This window comes from Oryx dammah, unplaced genomic scaffold (genome assembly GCF_014754425.2).
Source record: "Oryx dammah isolate SB20612 unplaced genomic scaffold, SCBI_Odam_1.1 HiC_scaffold_10, whole genome shotgun sequence".
Lineage (NCBI taxonomy): Eukaryota > Metazoa > Chordata > Mammalia > Artiodactyla > Bovidae > Oryx > Oryx dammah.
In genome coordinates this window covers 16,257,174-16,274,334 of record NW_024070194.1, presented here as the reverse complement: position 1 = coordinate 16,274,334, position 17,161 = coordinate 16,257,174, and the positions used below count along the sequence as shown (strand labels likewise).

At 51.5% G+C, this 17,161-nt stretch overlaps 1 protein-coding gene across 1 annotated transcript in view; it reads right to left on the bottom strand.

Moving 5' to 3' along the window:
- TGM2 (transglutaminase 2) overlaps positions 1-17,161 on the bottom strand; it is a 35,138-nt gene that overhangs the window by 2,763 nt on the left and 15,214 nt on the right. Inside the window, exons 5-12 of the mRNA XM_040248872.1 lie at positions 16,012-16,140; positions 14,843-15,020; positions 12,251-12,386; positions 11,497-11,600; positions 9,581-9,823; positions 7,500-7,772; positions 1,613-1,773; positions 483-619 (exon numbers count right to left, since the gene is read on the bottom strand). Of these exons, the coding sequence (XP_040104806.1) occupies positions 483-619; positions 1,613-1,773; positions 7,500-7,772; positions 9,581-9,823; positions 11,497-11,600; positions 12,251-12,386; positions 14,843-15,020; positions 16,012-16,140 (1,361 nt within the window). The remainder of the gene's footprint in view (positions 1-482; positions 620-1,612; positions 1,774-7,499; positions 7,773-9,580; positions 9,824-11,496; positions 11,601-12,250; positions 12,387-14,842; positions 15,021-16,011; positions 16,141-17,161) is intronic.

Sequence of the window (17,161 nt, the reverse complement as noted above, 5' to 3'; positions counted from 1 at the left end):
TGTGTGTGTGTGTGTGTGTGTGTGTGTGTGTGTGTGAATGGTGTGCCAGGGGATGCTCATGTGACCACATGCATGAAAATGCACTGAGCTGTACCTATGTGATTTGTACTGTATACTGTATGCAAATGATATTACAACAAAAAAGTAAAAAACAAGTGTAAATGCTCATAAGCATATGTGTATATAGACAATTATCGGTGAGGGTACACAGCACAGGCACGCGTGTACACCTGTGTGCATGGGAGGACCTGTGTGTCCTGAGGCGGAGGTTTAGTGACTGAGTGTGTACCTGTTCAGGTGTGTGAACCATGTGTGCAGGATGCAGCTGATGTGTGGGTGTTTGGACGTAGATCCATGTGGGTGAGTGTGTGGCTGATGAGACGAGGCGGTTATAGCCCAGGGCTCGGCGTCCAAGGGCACCCGTCCCCTCCACGAGCATCCACCCTCTGCTCCTGGCCCCAGGGGGAGGGACGGGCACTTACACGTCCACCGTCTTCTGCCCCTCGATCAGGCCTGCCCCCTCCACAGTGAAGGTGCAGCCCGACAGCGCCTCGGTGAGTGGGTTCTGCAGAGACACCTCAGCCACCAGCTTGCGGTTCTGCTTGGGCTCTCCCAGGATCTGGAGGAGACACAGGGCGGATGTCAGGGGCAGCAGAGAGGGAGAGGGGCCCAGAGCCCCTCCAGGGCAGGCAGGGTCCCAGATGAGCCATGTCCATCTCCGGTGCAATTTGGCCCCATGTCTGCGCAGCTCTGCCGCTGTCATTCCTCGCCCCGCCCAGAAAACACAGATGATGACTCCTGCCCAGGCCTCCTCCTTCATGGAGGTGCAGAGAGGCTCCACGTGACCCACGGGATGTGTAAAGTGCCTCCTTCATTCTAAGGTCTGGGGTGGAAAAATCAGAGGCTTTGGAAGCAGGCTGATCTCTGTCCCTTCCTTGCTGTGTGACCTTGGCAAAGATACCACCTTCTCTGAGCTTTGGTTTCTTCACAGGAGAGAAATGCCTGACTGCAGGGTTCTCATGAGGATTCACTGAGCTAACATATGCAAGATTCTAGCAGACTGTCCGGCACACAGAACTCACTCCCCACCCTGCCTCCCCCTGCCCTTTACCATTTATTTGTGACAGCAGCACCTGGGGACCTGGGGCTGAGACTGCTCCAAGTGAATCTCTGTGATGACCGTGATGACGCTGATGGTCAGTATTAATCAGCTTTTATTGCACCCTCATGACATGCTGGATACAGTCTATGTATTTCCTGTAGACGCACAGCTAATCCTTATAACACCCATTTTACAGATGAATAGACTCCAGAGTCTGAGCCCTTAACAACTCCACCCCTTCCTGCCCCACCAGGGCCCCAGGACCTCAGAATCTTGCCTTAGGAGTTTAGCTTTTAAGGGCCCACAATTCTGAGATCCCTAAATGTCATGATCCTACTACTCTGGGATGTCTAGGATTCATTCCTAGAGGCTGAGTCCCAAATTCTGTTTCACGATGCTTTTCTCTGATGAAGCTAGATCTGAGGAACCCCGGGGCATCAGAGATCTTGAGTCTGCAGGGAGGGAGGTACATGCAGGTGTGGGATCTGGACCTGGGGACCCAGCCCTTACCCGGATCTTGATTTCTGGATTCTCCAGGTAGATGTCCCTCTCAGCCAGCAGGTAGCTGTTGGCAGCCGGCTCAATGAGGAGGCCCCGCACCTTGATAAGGTTCGATTCGGTCAGGCAATCACAGTACTTTTCGTAGAGGATTCGAAGGGGAATGCTCTTCTCTGCAGAAGGGGAGAGGGGAGAGCACTCATGCCATCTGAATTGTGGCCCCCACCTCTCCTGTGGCACCTTCACAAGGCACAGAGAGGGCAAGGGATGAATTTGAGGCCACACAGCTGGTGAATGACTGGGCAGGTCCCAGCACCTTCTCCCACCTGCCCTGGCTCTAGCACTCCCAGGAAGGAAGTGGGAGGAGTGGCCTGGGTTTTAATCCTGCCTCTGCCCTTTGCTACCTGGGGATGCTGGGTGAGTCACCCTACCTCGCAGGATGTCCATTTCCCCCCAAGAGGTTGGTGAAATTGTACCCATTTTACAGATGAAGAAACACTTCTGCCCATAAGTGTTCAGAAGGGGAGAGTTGGTCCTGTTTGGACCACTGACTGACTGTGTGAGCCTGGGGAGATGACCTCCCTGCTCTGTTTCTGCTTGTTCCCTCTCTGTTCCCAGGAGCATCTGGATCCCATAGGGCAGAGGTAAGACCAGAGATCCCAGTTCAGAGCAAAGTCACACAGCGATGGGGGTGAGAACGAAGCTGGCAGGGCCAACCTCCCTACTGCAGAAAGGCAAAGTGTGGATCTTAGCCCTGTTTCTCAGACAAGAACACGGAAGCCCTAGGGCACCAGGGTCAGCTTGTGAGAGGCAGGCAGGAGCAGTGGAAAAGGGCACAGGAACTAGACTGATTATCCACATACCACAGAGAAAATTCAGTACACATACACAGTGGAATATTACTCAGCTATAAAAAAGGATGAAATAGTGTCATTTGCTGCAACATGGATGGACCTGGAGGTTATCATACTGAGTGAAGAAAGACAGAGAAAGACACATATCAAATGATATCGCTCATACGTGGAATCTAAAGAAATGATACAAAGGAACCTATTTACAAAATAGAGATTGAGTCACAGATGTAGAAAACAAACTCCTGGTTACCAGTGGGGGGAGGGGAGGAGGCGGGTTAAATTGAAAGACTGGGATTGATATATACGTACTATATTTGGACTGCTGCTAAGTCACTTCAGTTGTGTCTGACTCTGTGCGACCCCAGAGACGGCAACCCTCCAGGCTTCCCCGTCCCTGGGATTCTCCAGGCAAGAATACTGGAGTGGGTTGCCATTTCCTTCTCCAATGCATGAAAGTGAAAAGTGAAAGTGAGGTCACTCAGTCGTGTCGGACTGTAGCAACCCTATGGACTGCAGCCTACCAGGCTCCTCCGCCCATGGGATTTTCCAGGCAAGAGTACTGGAGTGGGGTGCCATTGCCTTCTCTGATATTTAGACTAGATAACTAATAAGAACTCACAGGGAACTCTATTCAATACTTTGAGATGACCTGTCTGGGAAGGGAGCCTAGAAAACAGCATATGTAAGTGTATAACTGACTCACTCTGCTGTACAGCAGAAACTAACACGACATTGTAAATTAACCATACTGTAATTTTTTTAAAAAAAAAGAGAGAGAGAATCCACAGGCTTATGGCAGGCCCTGCTTGTTCACGTGGTCACAAAGAACCTTGGGAGAAATCTTTTCTGTCCCTTGTGTGTGTGTGTGTGTGTTTGTGTGTGTGTGTGTGAGCTGCTCAGTCGTGTCAACTCTCTGTGACTCCATGGACTGTAGCCCACCAGGATCCTCTGTCCATGGGATTCTCCAGGCAAGAATACTGGAGTGGCTTGCCATTCCCTTCTCCAGGGGATCTTCCTAATCCAGGGATCAAACCCAGGTCTCCTGCATTGCAGGCAGAGCCTCCCCCATCAAACAAGAATGTTGGAAGGATGGTGCTGAGACTCCGTGGAGCCCAGTCAACCATGATGGGAGATGCTGCTTCCTCTTTTTCTGTCATCTGCTCCCTTCCTCCCCTCAAGAGACTCAAGTTTCCCAAACTCCAGTCATTCACGTGATGTTTCACAGGTCTGAGTAAATCCTCATTAACTGCTCATTATTTTTCTTTCAGTCTGCTTGCTTCATACTTTTCAACCTTTTCTGGTTAGGGAATCTTGTTACCATTATTTGCAGCAAACCTATCTATTTACCACAAGTAGGAGGAAGCTGGTAAAAACAAACACCAGCAAACAAAGACAAGTTCATTCAATTCAGGCTCATATTCTTGTCTGCTGAGCACTCTGAGTTTGGGACCTGAGTTTGCGGTTAATGAGGGAGATTAACAAGGGTCAGGGGTGCTCAGGCCAGTGAGCACCCACTGGGAGGTGAAGGACCGTGAAGGCCTGAGCAGATGGCCACCTTCTCTCTGCATGGGTCAAGGTCTAAGTCCTGGCCATGCACACTTGGTGTCCCCTTTCCTGCTCTTTGGAAAATGAGCGCCCAGCCCTCTCGTCACTCATTCCCCGGGTGGACCTGCCCCAACCCCGGCTCCGATGACATAGAGGGAAAAAAACACAGCTTCTGCCAAAAAGGACAAAAAGGACTGAAAAATTCCTGGGTCAGGACTCGGTGGAACGGAGTGGAAACTCTGACCAGTTCCACAGAGAAGAAGGAAAACACGGCTCTCCAGGAGCCTGGAGGGGGTGGCCCCACACTGTTAACTTTTTCAGGAGGCTGAGGTCAGGGTGGGACTGGACCTTTGAGAATTGCCATCCACAGGTTAGGGGCCTTGGCCTGGCTTCGGGCCAGCGCTGGCTGAAAGAAAGAAACGTGTGTGGTTAGTGTCACTCATTCCTTAGATGGTCCCTTTGATCATCACAGAGATTGTGCTGCCCCACCTGGAGGGGTGAGGGCTCCAGAGAGAGGGGGCGCAGGCAGGAAGGGGGAGAGCCACAGAGCCAGGAGACTGGGGTAAGAGCTGCTGGTTTCAGTTCAACTGTCTGAGGCCTGGCTTCCTGTCCACTAGCACGTGGAAATCCCCTGGATCTTATCATCAAAGCATAACCAGCAACTCAGCCAAAGTTCAGGGTCTTGGAGAGTGGGAGAATCAGTCTCAGGGTAACCTTGGCCTGGGAGGCCTTAATAGCGCATCCTGGCCTAACTCCACCTTCCAGCTTGAGGGCAACGCCCCGGACTGCTGCCCTCCTCCGCCTTCTCCTGACAGGCTGTGCCCCTCGGGGGTCTATGGAGCAGGTGGGATCCCTCTGCTGTGAACACTTTCCCAGGAAGAGACACTAGCGGGCGTGGCTGAAGCAGAACAATGCTGTGAGGAGTCCAGATGTATCTGGGAGGCGAAGTGTGACTCAACAGCGGCCCTGGAGGAAGTTACTCTGGCATCTTGGTTCAGGTTGGGCTTCACCTTATGAAACATATTCCAGGAAAGACACTTCCTCCCTTATGAAGCGGTGCTGAATGTGAGGAAGAGCTGACGCGTGCATTCGCACAACGGGGCTGGCGCTCTCTAAAGATGAGCCAGGTCTCTCTTGCCTTTGGAGCTGGCCCCCACTCTGTTCATGGAGTGGGTTTCCTCCCTGAATCAACCTTTTACTTTAAAGAAAAAAAAAAAGAAAAGATGAACCAGCCTTTCTACAAATAGGGAAGCTGAGGCCTGAAATAGAGAAGAGAAATACGCAGGAGCTCACAGCCTGCAGGCGGAATTGCAGAAACTAGGACCTGGGTGTGTCCCAAACACCCCACACACCTGGAGGGCCGGAGTCCTGCCCCTGCCATGGGGCCCGGAGGCAGGGTTGAGACCCCAGTCCTCCTGACACCAGCAGGGTTGGCCATAACTCAGGAAGCTCTGAGCCTGGCCTGGAGAGCACTGTCCGGCACAGCAATTGTTCAGCAAAGGTGCTTCTTGTCCTCCCCACACCTGTCTGCGCTTGCTCAGTGGGGTGTGAAGGGCCCCACCATGGCCGGGCACCATTTTACATCTTCCAGATCTCTCCAGAACACACATCTCCTTCAGTCCTCAGAGCCACCCACAAGGGGCGTGTTAACGCCCAAAACTGACAGCTGAGTGTGGTGTGATGCCCGAGGCTATACATCTAGAAGGTGGGAGAGGTTTTTCCCTGGCTGTGCAGTAGTTAGGACCTTACGCTCCCAATGCAGGGGGGCAGCAGTTCGATCCCTGGACTGCGAACTAAAATCCCACGTGCTGCCTGGTGTGATCAATAATTAATAATAATAATAGAAGGTGTCAGAGCCAGATTCAAGGCCAAGTCTGGCCTCTGCATATGCGTTTTAGCAGTGAAAGTGTTGGGGCCCTAGCTCTGGTACCAACTGGCTCTGTCCCCAAAGCTTCTCCACTGCTCCAGGACCCTGACAGAGTCTGCTCTGTCCTGGAGTATAGCTCCAGGAGTGCCTGCTGTGGGCCTGAGATAAAGGCCCTAGAGCTGATTGATGTTCTACTGAAACCACGCTGTTCCCAGGTCCCCTCCCAACTCCAAGACTCCCCTGTCCTCCTCATGACCGTAGGCTCCAAACGCAGAAGCCAGGAAAGGGCCGCTGGGGGAGAGACCAGGCTCCACGTGTCACTAAGTGACCTCATCAGCCACAGCCCCGCTCAGGGCCTCCGGCTTATTTTTAGGGAGATAACCAGGCGTGGTGACAAAGCAGGCAGTGAAACGGATCAAGGGGACAATGACTGTGCAGGCGGCCGACCAGGAAGAAAGAGCGACAGAGGCTCAGCCCAGGGGTGAGGGCTGGGTGAGCTGCCGACATCATCTCAGCTCCAAACGTGGAAGAGGATCTGCTCCCAGGGAGGCCCGGCCAGGCCCTGGAGCATATGTTCAGGCATAAATGGGGGATCTAGAAGAATGGCACAGAAGAACCTATTTGCAGAGCAGGAACAGAGACTCAGACATAGGGAATGGATGGGTAGACACAGTTGGGAGGGGTGTGAATTGGAAATTTAGGATTGATATATATACGTTACCATGTGTAAACTAGATAGCTATTGGGAAGCTACTATATAGCTCAGTTCAATGCTCTGTGATGACCTAGAGGGGTGGGATAGGGAGCAGGGGGTGAGAGGGAGGTCCCAGGGAGGAGATATATGTAAATATACAGCGATTCACTCTGCTGTACACAGAAACTAACACAACAAAGTAAAGAAACCATACCCTCAGTTAAAAAGATAAAAACCTAAGAAGAGAAGATCAAGGCTTTTCCCATCACTGTTGGAGCAACACTGTCCAATATGGCAGCTTCCAGCCACATATGGCTGTTTAAATGGAATGAAAACTTTAGTCCCGCAATTGCACGAGTCACACTGCAAGCGTTCAATAGCCACATGGAGCTAGTGGTCACCGCACTAGACAACACAGATATAGAGCATTCTCGAATCTCCGACAGTTCTCTGGGCAGCACTAGTCTTGAATCTCTTCTCCCTGAGCCTGAGAACCTCCAGAGGAACAGGAGAGGTTCTCTAAAAGGCTCTGGGGAGAGACAGCTGGAGTGTGAGTTGCTAGAGACAGAGGGAAGGAATTTGCTGGAAGGGGCAGTAAGTAGAGAGTCTGGGAAAGCAGTCAGGGGTCACATGAAGATGAGCTGAAACAAAATAGAATAGTTGCTGCGAGTACAGGTGCAAGTTTCTATCCTGTCACTTCCTACCTGTGTACCCTTAGGAAAGCTACTTAACTTCTCTGTTGTCAGTCTTCCCAACCTGAAAACAGGGGCCATAAAAGAATCCACCTCCCACTTTTGTTATAAGAAGGAATTGGGTTGCTATTTATAAAGTGCCAAGGACAAGACCAGACCCTCAGTGAGGCAGATTGTACATGCTCAATGTTCAGGGCATGATCCAGTCAGTGTGATCAACAGCTCCTCCAGGAACACAGAACCTTACCGGAGTAGGGCTCCAGGGAAAGGCTGAGCAGATCCTTGGTGCCGCACTCAGGTCCGAGGATCCCGTTGTAGCTGACGGTGCGGGCACAGAGCAGGAGGCGGCCAGTGTGCTCCTCGGGGGTGCTGTTGGTGATGTGGGCAAAGACGTCGAAGTCGCAGCCCCTGTTCATGCCCTCGCCCACACGGATCCGCATGGCCACCCCTGTCTCCTCTTTATCAACCAGTTTGTTCAGGTGGTTGGCTCTCGTGAAGGCTTCCCTCTCCTCTGGGGACCCTGTGGGGATAGGGTAGAGAGCTTCATCACAGCTGGACAGGGGATCAATGAAGAGGAGGCTGGGGGCAGAGCAAGCTGGCTTCTCAAAGTCTTGGTGACTCAGAGCACCCAGAAGGAGCCCCTTCTTTACATTACTCTGCCAGGAGGAGGAAAGAGTATTTTATTTACTTCCCACAAGAAAACTCCTATACATCCCTCAAGACCCATCCCCAAATGACCCCTCCTCCAGGATGCCTTCTCTGACTACTTCCCCAGGATGAATGACTCACAAAACCTTTTGGAGTTTCATAGCTGCCATGGTGGTCTTTTTTTTTTTTTTTTTGGCCCCCTAGGGTTTTTTTCTGTTCATACGCTTACACTCTCAAGTCTCTTGGGGACTAAGACTGTGTTTCACTTAATCTTAAGTCAAACCCAACACCTACAACAGTGCTTAATGCCTAGCAGGCACTAATATAATTCAAACTTTCTCACCTCCAAGCATTTGCACAGGGACTGCTTTTACCTGAAATCCTTTCCATCACTTCTCCAGCTGTTGAGTTCTCCAGCAGAACTGCCCCTCCTTTATACCATTTACTTCTCCCCTATGTGCCTTTTATTTTTTCCCAAGTGTTGTTGGGTATATATCCATTTCTTCTATTAAATCAACAGCTCTAGACATTTCAGAGGCCAGGGAAAGCATCTTTTCCTTCTGTTTTATCCCTTCCTGCAGGAGCATGGCCACTTCACAGCCAATCCCCAGGCAGTCCTTCAAAGGTCAATGGGGGTCAGATGAGGGCTGTGGTTTCTTAGTCACTTCTGTGAAACCTACTGTGCTTGGAACACAGTAGATGCTTCAAATATATCTGTCTATTGAATTGGCCACTGGATGTGCAAAATAAACCACTTTCTTTTCCCACTCCTGATTTAACATTAGTAGCAAAAAGAAGCTTCATCTTTGTGTCTGACTGAGCCCATCTTATTATCTTTAAGCTTCTTTTGGTCCATTTCTCTTTAAACCTTTCCAATCTACCTTCATACCCACTTCCCCAGCTCTATATGAAATACTGCAACGATAAACACTACAGTTTCTCTTCCATGGAGCTTCTCTTACATGGCCCCTCTGGACTTCCAAGCTTCTTCAGCACAAATACACTGCAGTAAAAAGGCATGGAATTGCCCATCTATTGTAGTTCCCACGACTAATGAGTACAGTTAATAAGGGGCTTCCCAGGTGACACTAGTGGTAAAGAACCTGTCTGCCAAGGCAGGAAATCTAAGAGACATGGGCTCAGTCCCTGAGTTGGGAAGATCCCCTAGAGGAGGGCATGATGACCCACTCCAGTATTCTTGTCTGGAGAATCCCATGGACCGAGAGGAGCCTGGAGGGCTACAGTCCATAGGGTCACAAAGAGTCAGACACGACTGAAGCGACTCAACACGGACGCACGCACTATAATAAACATGGACATCCTAATTTTTTGTTACAATGCATGCCTCTCGTGTATAACAGCCGTCCCTTCCAGTTTTACTAAGAGTCAAACCAACCAAGAAAGTGAGGCTTAAAAACCAGATGGAATCCTTTTGTGGAATATAAAATTCTTTCCCTAAATGAGTTATCCTTTACCATTGCCTGCCCCCCTGCACACACAGTGTGTGTGTCAAATTTGCACTTGTTTCTAAAGAATTTCTTGAAATAGTAACCTCCAGATCACTGTTGTGTGCAGGCTGCCAGATAAAATACACACACACACATACACAGGCAGGCACACCCACCGAGCTGGTAAAACCAGCCGCTTATCTGCAGGGCAGTGATGAGCCCCAGCACCTACCCTCCGGGTACTTGTAGTTGTGAGTGATGTCTTCCCGATCATCTCTGCCCACACTCTTCGTGCTGATCTTCAGCCCCACCACCAGGGAGTGGTTGATGGATTTGTGCAGAGACCCATCGTCCTGCCGGATCCAGTCCACCACGTCAGCGTTGACTTCGGCAAAGACGAAAGGGGCGTCGTATTTGGTGCTCAGGTCGCCCTCTTTGATGGCACGAACGGGAACCGGGCCACAGCAGTAAGTCCCTGGGGTAGGGGGAGGAGGAGACAGAGATGGACTTGGGCTGATGGGAGGATGGCACCTCCCAAACCTTCCACAGTCAAACCACATGTGGGTAAAACCCACCAGATATACAGCGCTTTGACCTAGGAACTCCATTTCTAAGACGGCAGCATCAGGTAAGAACTCAGAACTCCCAGAGAGGAAGTCCCCAGTGGTCTAGTGGTCAGAACTCTGAGCTTTCACTGCTCGGACCTGGGTTCAATCCCTGGTCAGGAACTGAGATCTGGCAAATCTCACAATGCAGTCAAAAAAGAGAATTCCAGGGGACTCTGGAACCCAGCTTCTGGAATTCAAATCTCAGCACAGCCTCCTATTGGCTGTGTGACATTGGAGAATTCATTTAACCTCTCCGAGTCCTGGCTTCATGTGATGACATTTGTACCTACAAATGAGGACTCACAAACTCTTATCCGCTATGTGTTGGACAAAGAAAAATGTATCCCAAGGCACTTTAGGAAATGAGGGAGCCAAGTGTAGGCAGTACTTTACAAGGGCGTGTGTCTGTCTGGTTTCCTGCCCAGAATGAGAGTAGCAGTCAGTGCCCGACACAGACGCAGGGAGTGTGTGTTGACTGAATGAACAAGAGAGCTCATGAACTAGACAGCTTGATGCTTATCTAGGTGTGGTTTACAATTGCCTCAAACCAGTCACAATTGCAGTGTTGAGGATTGGAGGCTCAGTAGCTACATTACAACGCATCTATCTGATGGAACATAATATTCAATTAAAATTCAAATCATGGAAAATGATCTGATACAGAACTGCTAATGCTATATGGAGACGCAAGGAGGCCAGGAGAAAAGGTCATGTGCAGCTAGAGTGTTTAACCTGGGGCCCATGGATCCCCCTGAGGCGCAGCAAATAGAATTCAGGAGTTCGTGAACTTGGACAGGAAAAAAAAAATCACCTCATTATTTTCATTATATTTTGATAACACTTTTTTTTGATTGTGTGAGCAGACCACAAACCACAGTCTTAGGTGCACTTGTGACCTGTCACTCATAAGAACCACAGATATTTTCATATATCTTTATAGTTGTCACAGATAACTGAAAATAGAGAGTATGTTCATCTCTATCAAGAAATTAGGGAAATTACTGACTCTATCACTAGATCATGTTATGTAACACATATATTACTATATCACAAAAATATTTAAATATTTTTTGATAACCATGTTTCAATGGAATCCAACCCTTTTTCCACTCCTGATTTAACATTAGTAGCAGAAAGAAGCTTCATCTTTACGAAGGTATTATATTCAATATAGGTGTTATATTGTGTGCATTTAAAATATTATTCTGAGAAAAGAGTCATTTGAAATTATTGGAAACTGGGTAAATGTTAATTAAATTTCTTTGGGGGTTAGAGGACAAAGAATGCTATTTGATTTTTTTTTCTTTGTGCTTCTCCATATTTTCTGCTTTTCACAATGTGCATGAATCGCTTTTCAAATTATAAAAGAGGTGTTTCATAAAACACCAACACTCAAAGTTCCTTTGGAGTCAGCCAGGCCTGGCGTAGCATCCCAGCTCTGCCCTTCTCTGCCCTTCTCTGGGGAGTCCCTCAGGTGGGTGGGTCCCCTCCAGTTTCTGTTTCTTCATCTCAGTAATGGGGCCACTCCTGCCCAACCCACCTTCGCTTTTCTCCTGGGGCGTGGGGTCGAGGGCCTGCCACCCCTCGTACCCTGGCTGCAGGTCTGGCCTGGTCATCCACGACTCCACCCAGCAGTGAAAGTTCCTGTTGGGGAAACAAAGCAGAATATGGAGCCGGACTCACTCGCAGACGTTCGTGGTCACCTCCAACATGCTGTTCACACTTGCCTTGTCCTAAGCTGAGCCCATCACGTTCTCCCAACACTTTGCTCTTCCTCCAGAGGTCCCAGCCAGGTATTCCTGCCTACACTTGAGAGTCATCCTCAGCCCCTCAACCCCTCTGCCCACCTCCCTTCCCCTGTCAGTGGCTCTGAAAGTCCAGCTGACTTGACCTCCTAATTTCTTGATTGCCCCTTCTTTTCCAGCCCACAGGCTCTGCCAGGATTCAGGCCCCATCACCACCCACCTGGACCACACCCCACCCCCTTCCTTCTGATCTATCTCCACAGTCATCAGACCACTCCTCTCCAGTCTGAAGCCTCTGGAATCAAGCCCAGACCCCGAGCCTGCAGTGCAGACTCTGGACAAGGCGTTCTCCTCTCACGTGTCCTGTGTTGGTTTTCCTTCCTCTTGGCCTTGGCTCCTGATGTTCCTGCCTCCCTGGGAGCCTCTCCAAGTCCTGTTTCCTTTTGTCCAAATACTGCTCAACTTTTAAATCCCGTTCAGAGGTGACCTCGTCTGAGACATCGCCCCATCTCCTCTTCAGGTGACCCTCCCTACTGGGCAGCTCCTTACCAGATCATCTCGCTCTTGTCACTCTGGATCTCCCCGAACTCGTTGCGGAAGTACTCGATGAGCAGGTTGCTGTTCTGGTCGTGGGCTGAGTTATAGTTGGTCACGACGCGGGTGGGGATGCCAAGGCACCGCAGCACTGGGTGAAAGACATGGTGGAGAGAGTTTAGGGGGTGGGCTGGGGCCCTAGAGACATCTGCTCTGCCTAGGCCTCCACATACCCATCTGTACCCCAGGGAGCACTGTACCCATTGTCCAAGTGGTGAGGTTGTGCCATCACCTTGCCCAGACAGTGGTGCCCACCTTGCTGATTGCCCCATGTTCCCCCCTCTCCCCTTCACCTCCCAGCTAACAAAAGAAGACTCTAAACACAAATCTGACATTAACAGTCTACTGCTAAACCCTCAATGGCTGTTCACGGCCCTCAAGGTCAAGGCCAAACCTCCACTATGGGACTTGCCCTGCGGGATCTGGCCCTTGATCAATTCCTGCAAACTTTGCTCCAGCCACACTGGCCTCCAGCATGCCTCGTTCCCACCTGCCCCAGGATACTGGCATATGTCCATCCCTCAGCCAGGAAGGCCACCCCGCCAGATTTAGATTACCCCATCATCTGCATTCACAGTAAGACTAGGGAAGCATCATCACTCTCAATATATGGGTATGTGAGGGATTCTTTAATTAGTCCTCTGAGGGCAGTGAGTGATCTGTCTTATGTTACAGTCCCAGAGCCCTGCATGACCCGGCACAGACTAATTGGTCAAATGGGGTGAAGGAGGGAAGTAGAAAGAGAAGGAGGAAGGAAAGGAGAAAAGGAATGACAGATTCAGAGCGAGGAGTGAACAGTGGGGTGGGCAGAGGAGGCAACAGAGGTCAGGACCCTTCCGTTCCAGCCCCAGCTACTCCAGGCTGTGTGGCCTGGGGCCAGTCCCTTCACCTCTCTGGGCCTCGTTTCGTCCTCTCTGGCTCAGAGTTCCAGTGGTCTGGGGCTCCACTGTGGACCAGGAGGGCCTGCACTGTGTCGAGGAACGGTTTTCAGAGAGGCTGGTGTTGCAGTGATAGGTAACGAGGAGGCAGGAGGTCAACTGGCATCTATAGACCACAGCATCCTGCTCGAATAGTGGTGCTGGGTGTTCCTGACAGAAGGGATTATGGGTGCTTTTTCCCTTTCGTTTTTTAATATACTTTTTATGTAAAATGTAAAAGTAACATATTCTCAGGGTAAGATAAAGAAAGTAACATCTAAAAAAAGAAGTGAAGCAGAAAGGCCTACTAAATACAATCTGTAGGACTTTTGTTTTACTTTTAGTTTTGATGAGGTTGAGTCTCTGCAATGGGGGAGAGGCAGGAATGTGAACTTTGCCCAGTGCCTGCCATCAATCAGGGCATAAACTTCCCCGAAGGCCCCAGATTCAGGTCAGGAGATGAGAGAGCCCTGGGAGGAGGGAGGAAGGAGCAGCTGTGACCTTCCACCTCTTGCCTGGTTCTCGTGCCTTTCGGCCTGGGTAGGGACACTCCCCACTCTCTGCTGCCCGTGGGGAGAGCTGGTGTTCCAATTCCAGGCCTTACCCCATCACGACAAGTTTCAGAGTACAGACTGCAGGCTGGAGGAGGCTTGTCCCCACTGACCCAGGAGCAAGGCTCCACTCCTGTCCCAGGGATGGGGTCCCTCGGGGGCCTCATCCTCAAAGTCTAAGACCAGGAGGCTGTGCCTGAAGCGGGCCCACCTGGTTTCATGCCTGGCTGTGCAGATGACCAGCTGTGTGACCTTGGCCAAGCCACTTCTCTCTGAGCCTCCACTTCCTCTAAGAGGAGCTAATAATAGCAGCTTGTCGGGATGCTGTAATGATTCAGAGAGGGATGGGTGTGAGCAGTCTGGCAGAACAGAAAAGTGTGTCACTGTGCCCGTCACTGCAAATATCTGTCCAATTACTGTTGGCCAACTAACGGACACAGAGAAGATGTCCCAGGATCCAGCTGAGGAATCCCAGATGCCCCTGGAAACCCCGAAACCCAACCTAACCTGACTGACTGTGCTAAGTGACCTCCCCTGGGTCCTAAGAGCTCCCTGTGACTTAGGTTAGTTACCACTATCTCCATTTTATAGGTGAGGAAACTGAGGCCTGGAGACCCCGATTCTCTTGCCCAGGGATTAGAGGCAGAGCTGGGATTCAAACTGGGAAGTCCAACTCCAGTCCCTGGGCTGATCCACTATTCAACTCCCCGCAGAAACCCCACAGCTGGGACTTCCCTGGTGGTCCAGTGACTATGACTCTGAGCTCCCGATGCAGGGGGCTGGGCTTTGATCTGTGGTCAGGGAATTAGACCCCACATGCTGCAACGAAAGAGTTTTAAGTGTCATAACTAAAGGTCCTGCATGTTGCAACTAAGGCCTGGTGCAGCCAAATAAATATAAATATTAAAAAAGAGAAGAAACCCCACAATCACCGGGGTCAGACATCCTGTTACTTGACCAAGTTTTCCCAGGATCTGTTACACATCAGGCTGGGAGAAGGCCACAGGGACCCTGACTCAGCCTTAGTTACTGGAAGCCGAGGGCTGTTCCAGGGCCCGCCATGTCCGCCTGCTGCTCACCGGTGCAGGCCACGGCTGCGAACACCCAGCACTGGCCGTACTTGACGCGCTGGCAGCCATCTTTCTTCCAGCGCCGCAGGATGTCCACGCTGCCGATCCAGAACATGGGGCTGATGCCGTCCCCGTAGTTGTTGTCCCAGCGCCCCAGCAGCACGCCCTGATCATCGTTGCAGTTGACCTGTGATCCACGAGAGTATCAGAGGGACCACGTCTGGGGTTAGTGACGGCTGTGATAGAGTGGGCGCGAACTCAGCACGTGGTGAAAGGCAGGGGAGGGGCGTTCCAGGTTGAAGGAGCAGCAGGTGCAAAGATCCCGAGGTATGACTGATGGGGAGGTTGGAGACAGGAGCGGCGGTGGGAGAGGAGGTGGAGAGGAGTCAGGGTCATGAGGATGATGCTGGAGATGTGAATGTGTGTGGGGGCTGGCAGGCGGCATGATCTGAGTTTTACAGAGACCTGTTCTGGCCCTGCCCAGATGGTGACATTGCCCCCAGACTCTCAGCATCCTGCTGCCCTGGCCCTGAGCCAAGCAGGGTCTGGCCCCGCCCCCTCTGCAGCCCACCTGCAACCCTCCCCAACCATCCCCACCCCACCCCACCCCCGCCGCCCCTTTGCTCTCTGTTCCGGTCACACTGGCCTCCTTTCTGCTCCTCAAATCTGCCAGTCATCCCTCCTCGGGGAACCTGTACACAAGCGGTCCCCTCTGCCTGGGACACTCTTCTCCTCCCAGTTACATCAGCTCAAGTATCATCACTTAGGGAAGTCCCCCAGTCCTCCACTGGGGTTGCACCCTGTGGTCAGACACTATCACACGTCTGGCCCCTTTGAGAGCGCATTACAACATGACTGGGCGCTCACATGATCTTGTGGTTAACTCCCGTCTTCTCTCACACTCCCTAGAATGGAAGCTCTAGGAAGTGAGAGACCATTCATGTCTTCCACCTGCTTTTCCCTGGTGCCTGGGACATGGGTAGCACTTGATAAATACTTGCTGGGTGAGTGAATGAATGAATTGCATTGTGGGACCACACCGCCTTACCCTCATTTGTGCACATCTTGTCTGTCCAAGGTCTCCTAGCTGAGACTCACCCATCTCCCAGGTTTCCCCAACCATGACAGCCCAGGGCCTGGTCTCCATCATCACCTGAGGCGGGCCTGCGCTCACTCACCATGCCGCTCACCACCCGGCCCACGTAGACCGGACTACTGCGGCGGGAGCAGTCTCGGCCGGCATTCTTCAGGAACTTGGGGTTGACGTCCAGGAGCGTCAGGCAGATGTCTAGGATCCCGTCTTCAAACTGTGTCAGAGGAAAGAAGGCGAGGATGAGGGAGCTGAGAAGTCACCTCCTCCAGGAAGCCTGCCTTGAAGTCCAGCGGCTGTGGGAACCCCCCTGTTCTGTCTCACACATCACACCTGGAGGCTCGGGTTGGGTCTGTCACATTGCTGTGGTGCCAGCTTTCCTGGCCCAGGAAACGGGGGGAGACGGGATGGGACGATGACTGAGTGTATGAGAAAGGGGATGGGGTGTGCCTGCATCCAGACTTGGCGGGGGTGCGGGGGGGCGGGGGTCCTGGGAACTTGGAGTAGAAGGAAAGCCCAGAGTCCCTGGAGCTTGACTGCCCTCAGTCACCTCAGGCCCAGCCACTGCCCTCCCTGCCCCCACAGCCAAACCTTCACTTCCCTAAAGCCTGACTCACTCCGCAGAGCTGATAAGTGTCCCTCCTCCCCCACCCCCACACACTAAATTGCAAAGATGTAAATCTAATCTCATCACTCTTATCTCCACTGCCCCCAGAGTAAGATGGAGACTTCTTCCTGTGGCTTGCAAGGCCCTTCATGATCGGTGTCCCACTCCATCCTAACCTCACCTCTCACCACTCTCAACCACACTCACTCTGCCCCAGGGCTTTTGCACATGCTGTTTCCTTTGCTTGGAATGTTCTTTCTGCCCCTCTCTCTATGACTCACACCTCCTCATCCTTGCAGCTTAGATGCTGTCTTTATCAAAATCTCTCATTGTCACCATCCCTCAGACCACTTCAGTCACATTCAAAGGCTCGAAGGTTTGTTCCCGGCTCTCTGCGTCTGTGGCCTTGTCCCAAATCACGCCTTATCACAGGCCTCCCTCCATGACTTAGAGCAGTCCCCCCTGGCTTGACCCATTCATTCTTCAACTCCCTATTGCCATCGCCCTGACATTCAGGGCTGTTCACAGCTTGAATACTGTGGACTTCTCCCAGGTCATCTCCTGGGGCCCCATCTCATGCAAGTGCTCCCCCAGCTGCAGGACACTTCTTAGGCACAATGTAAACTTTCCC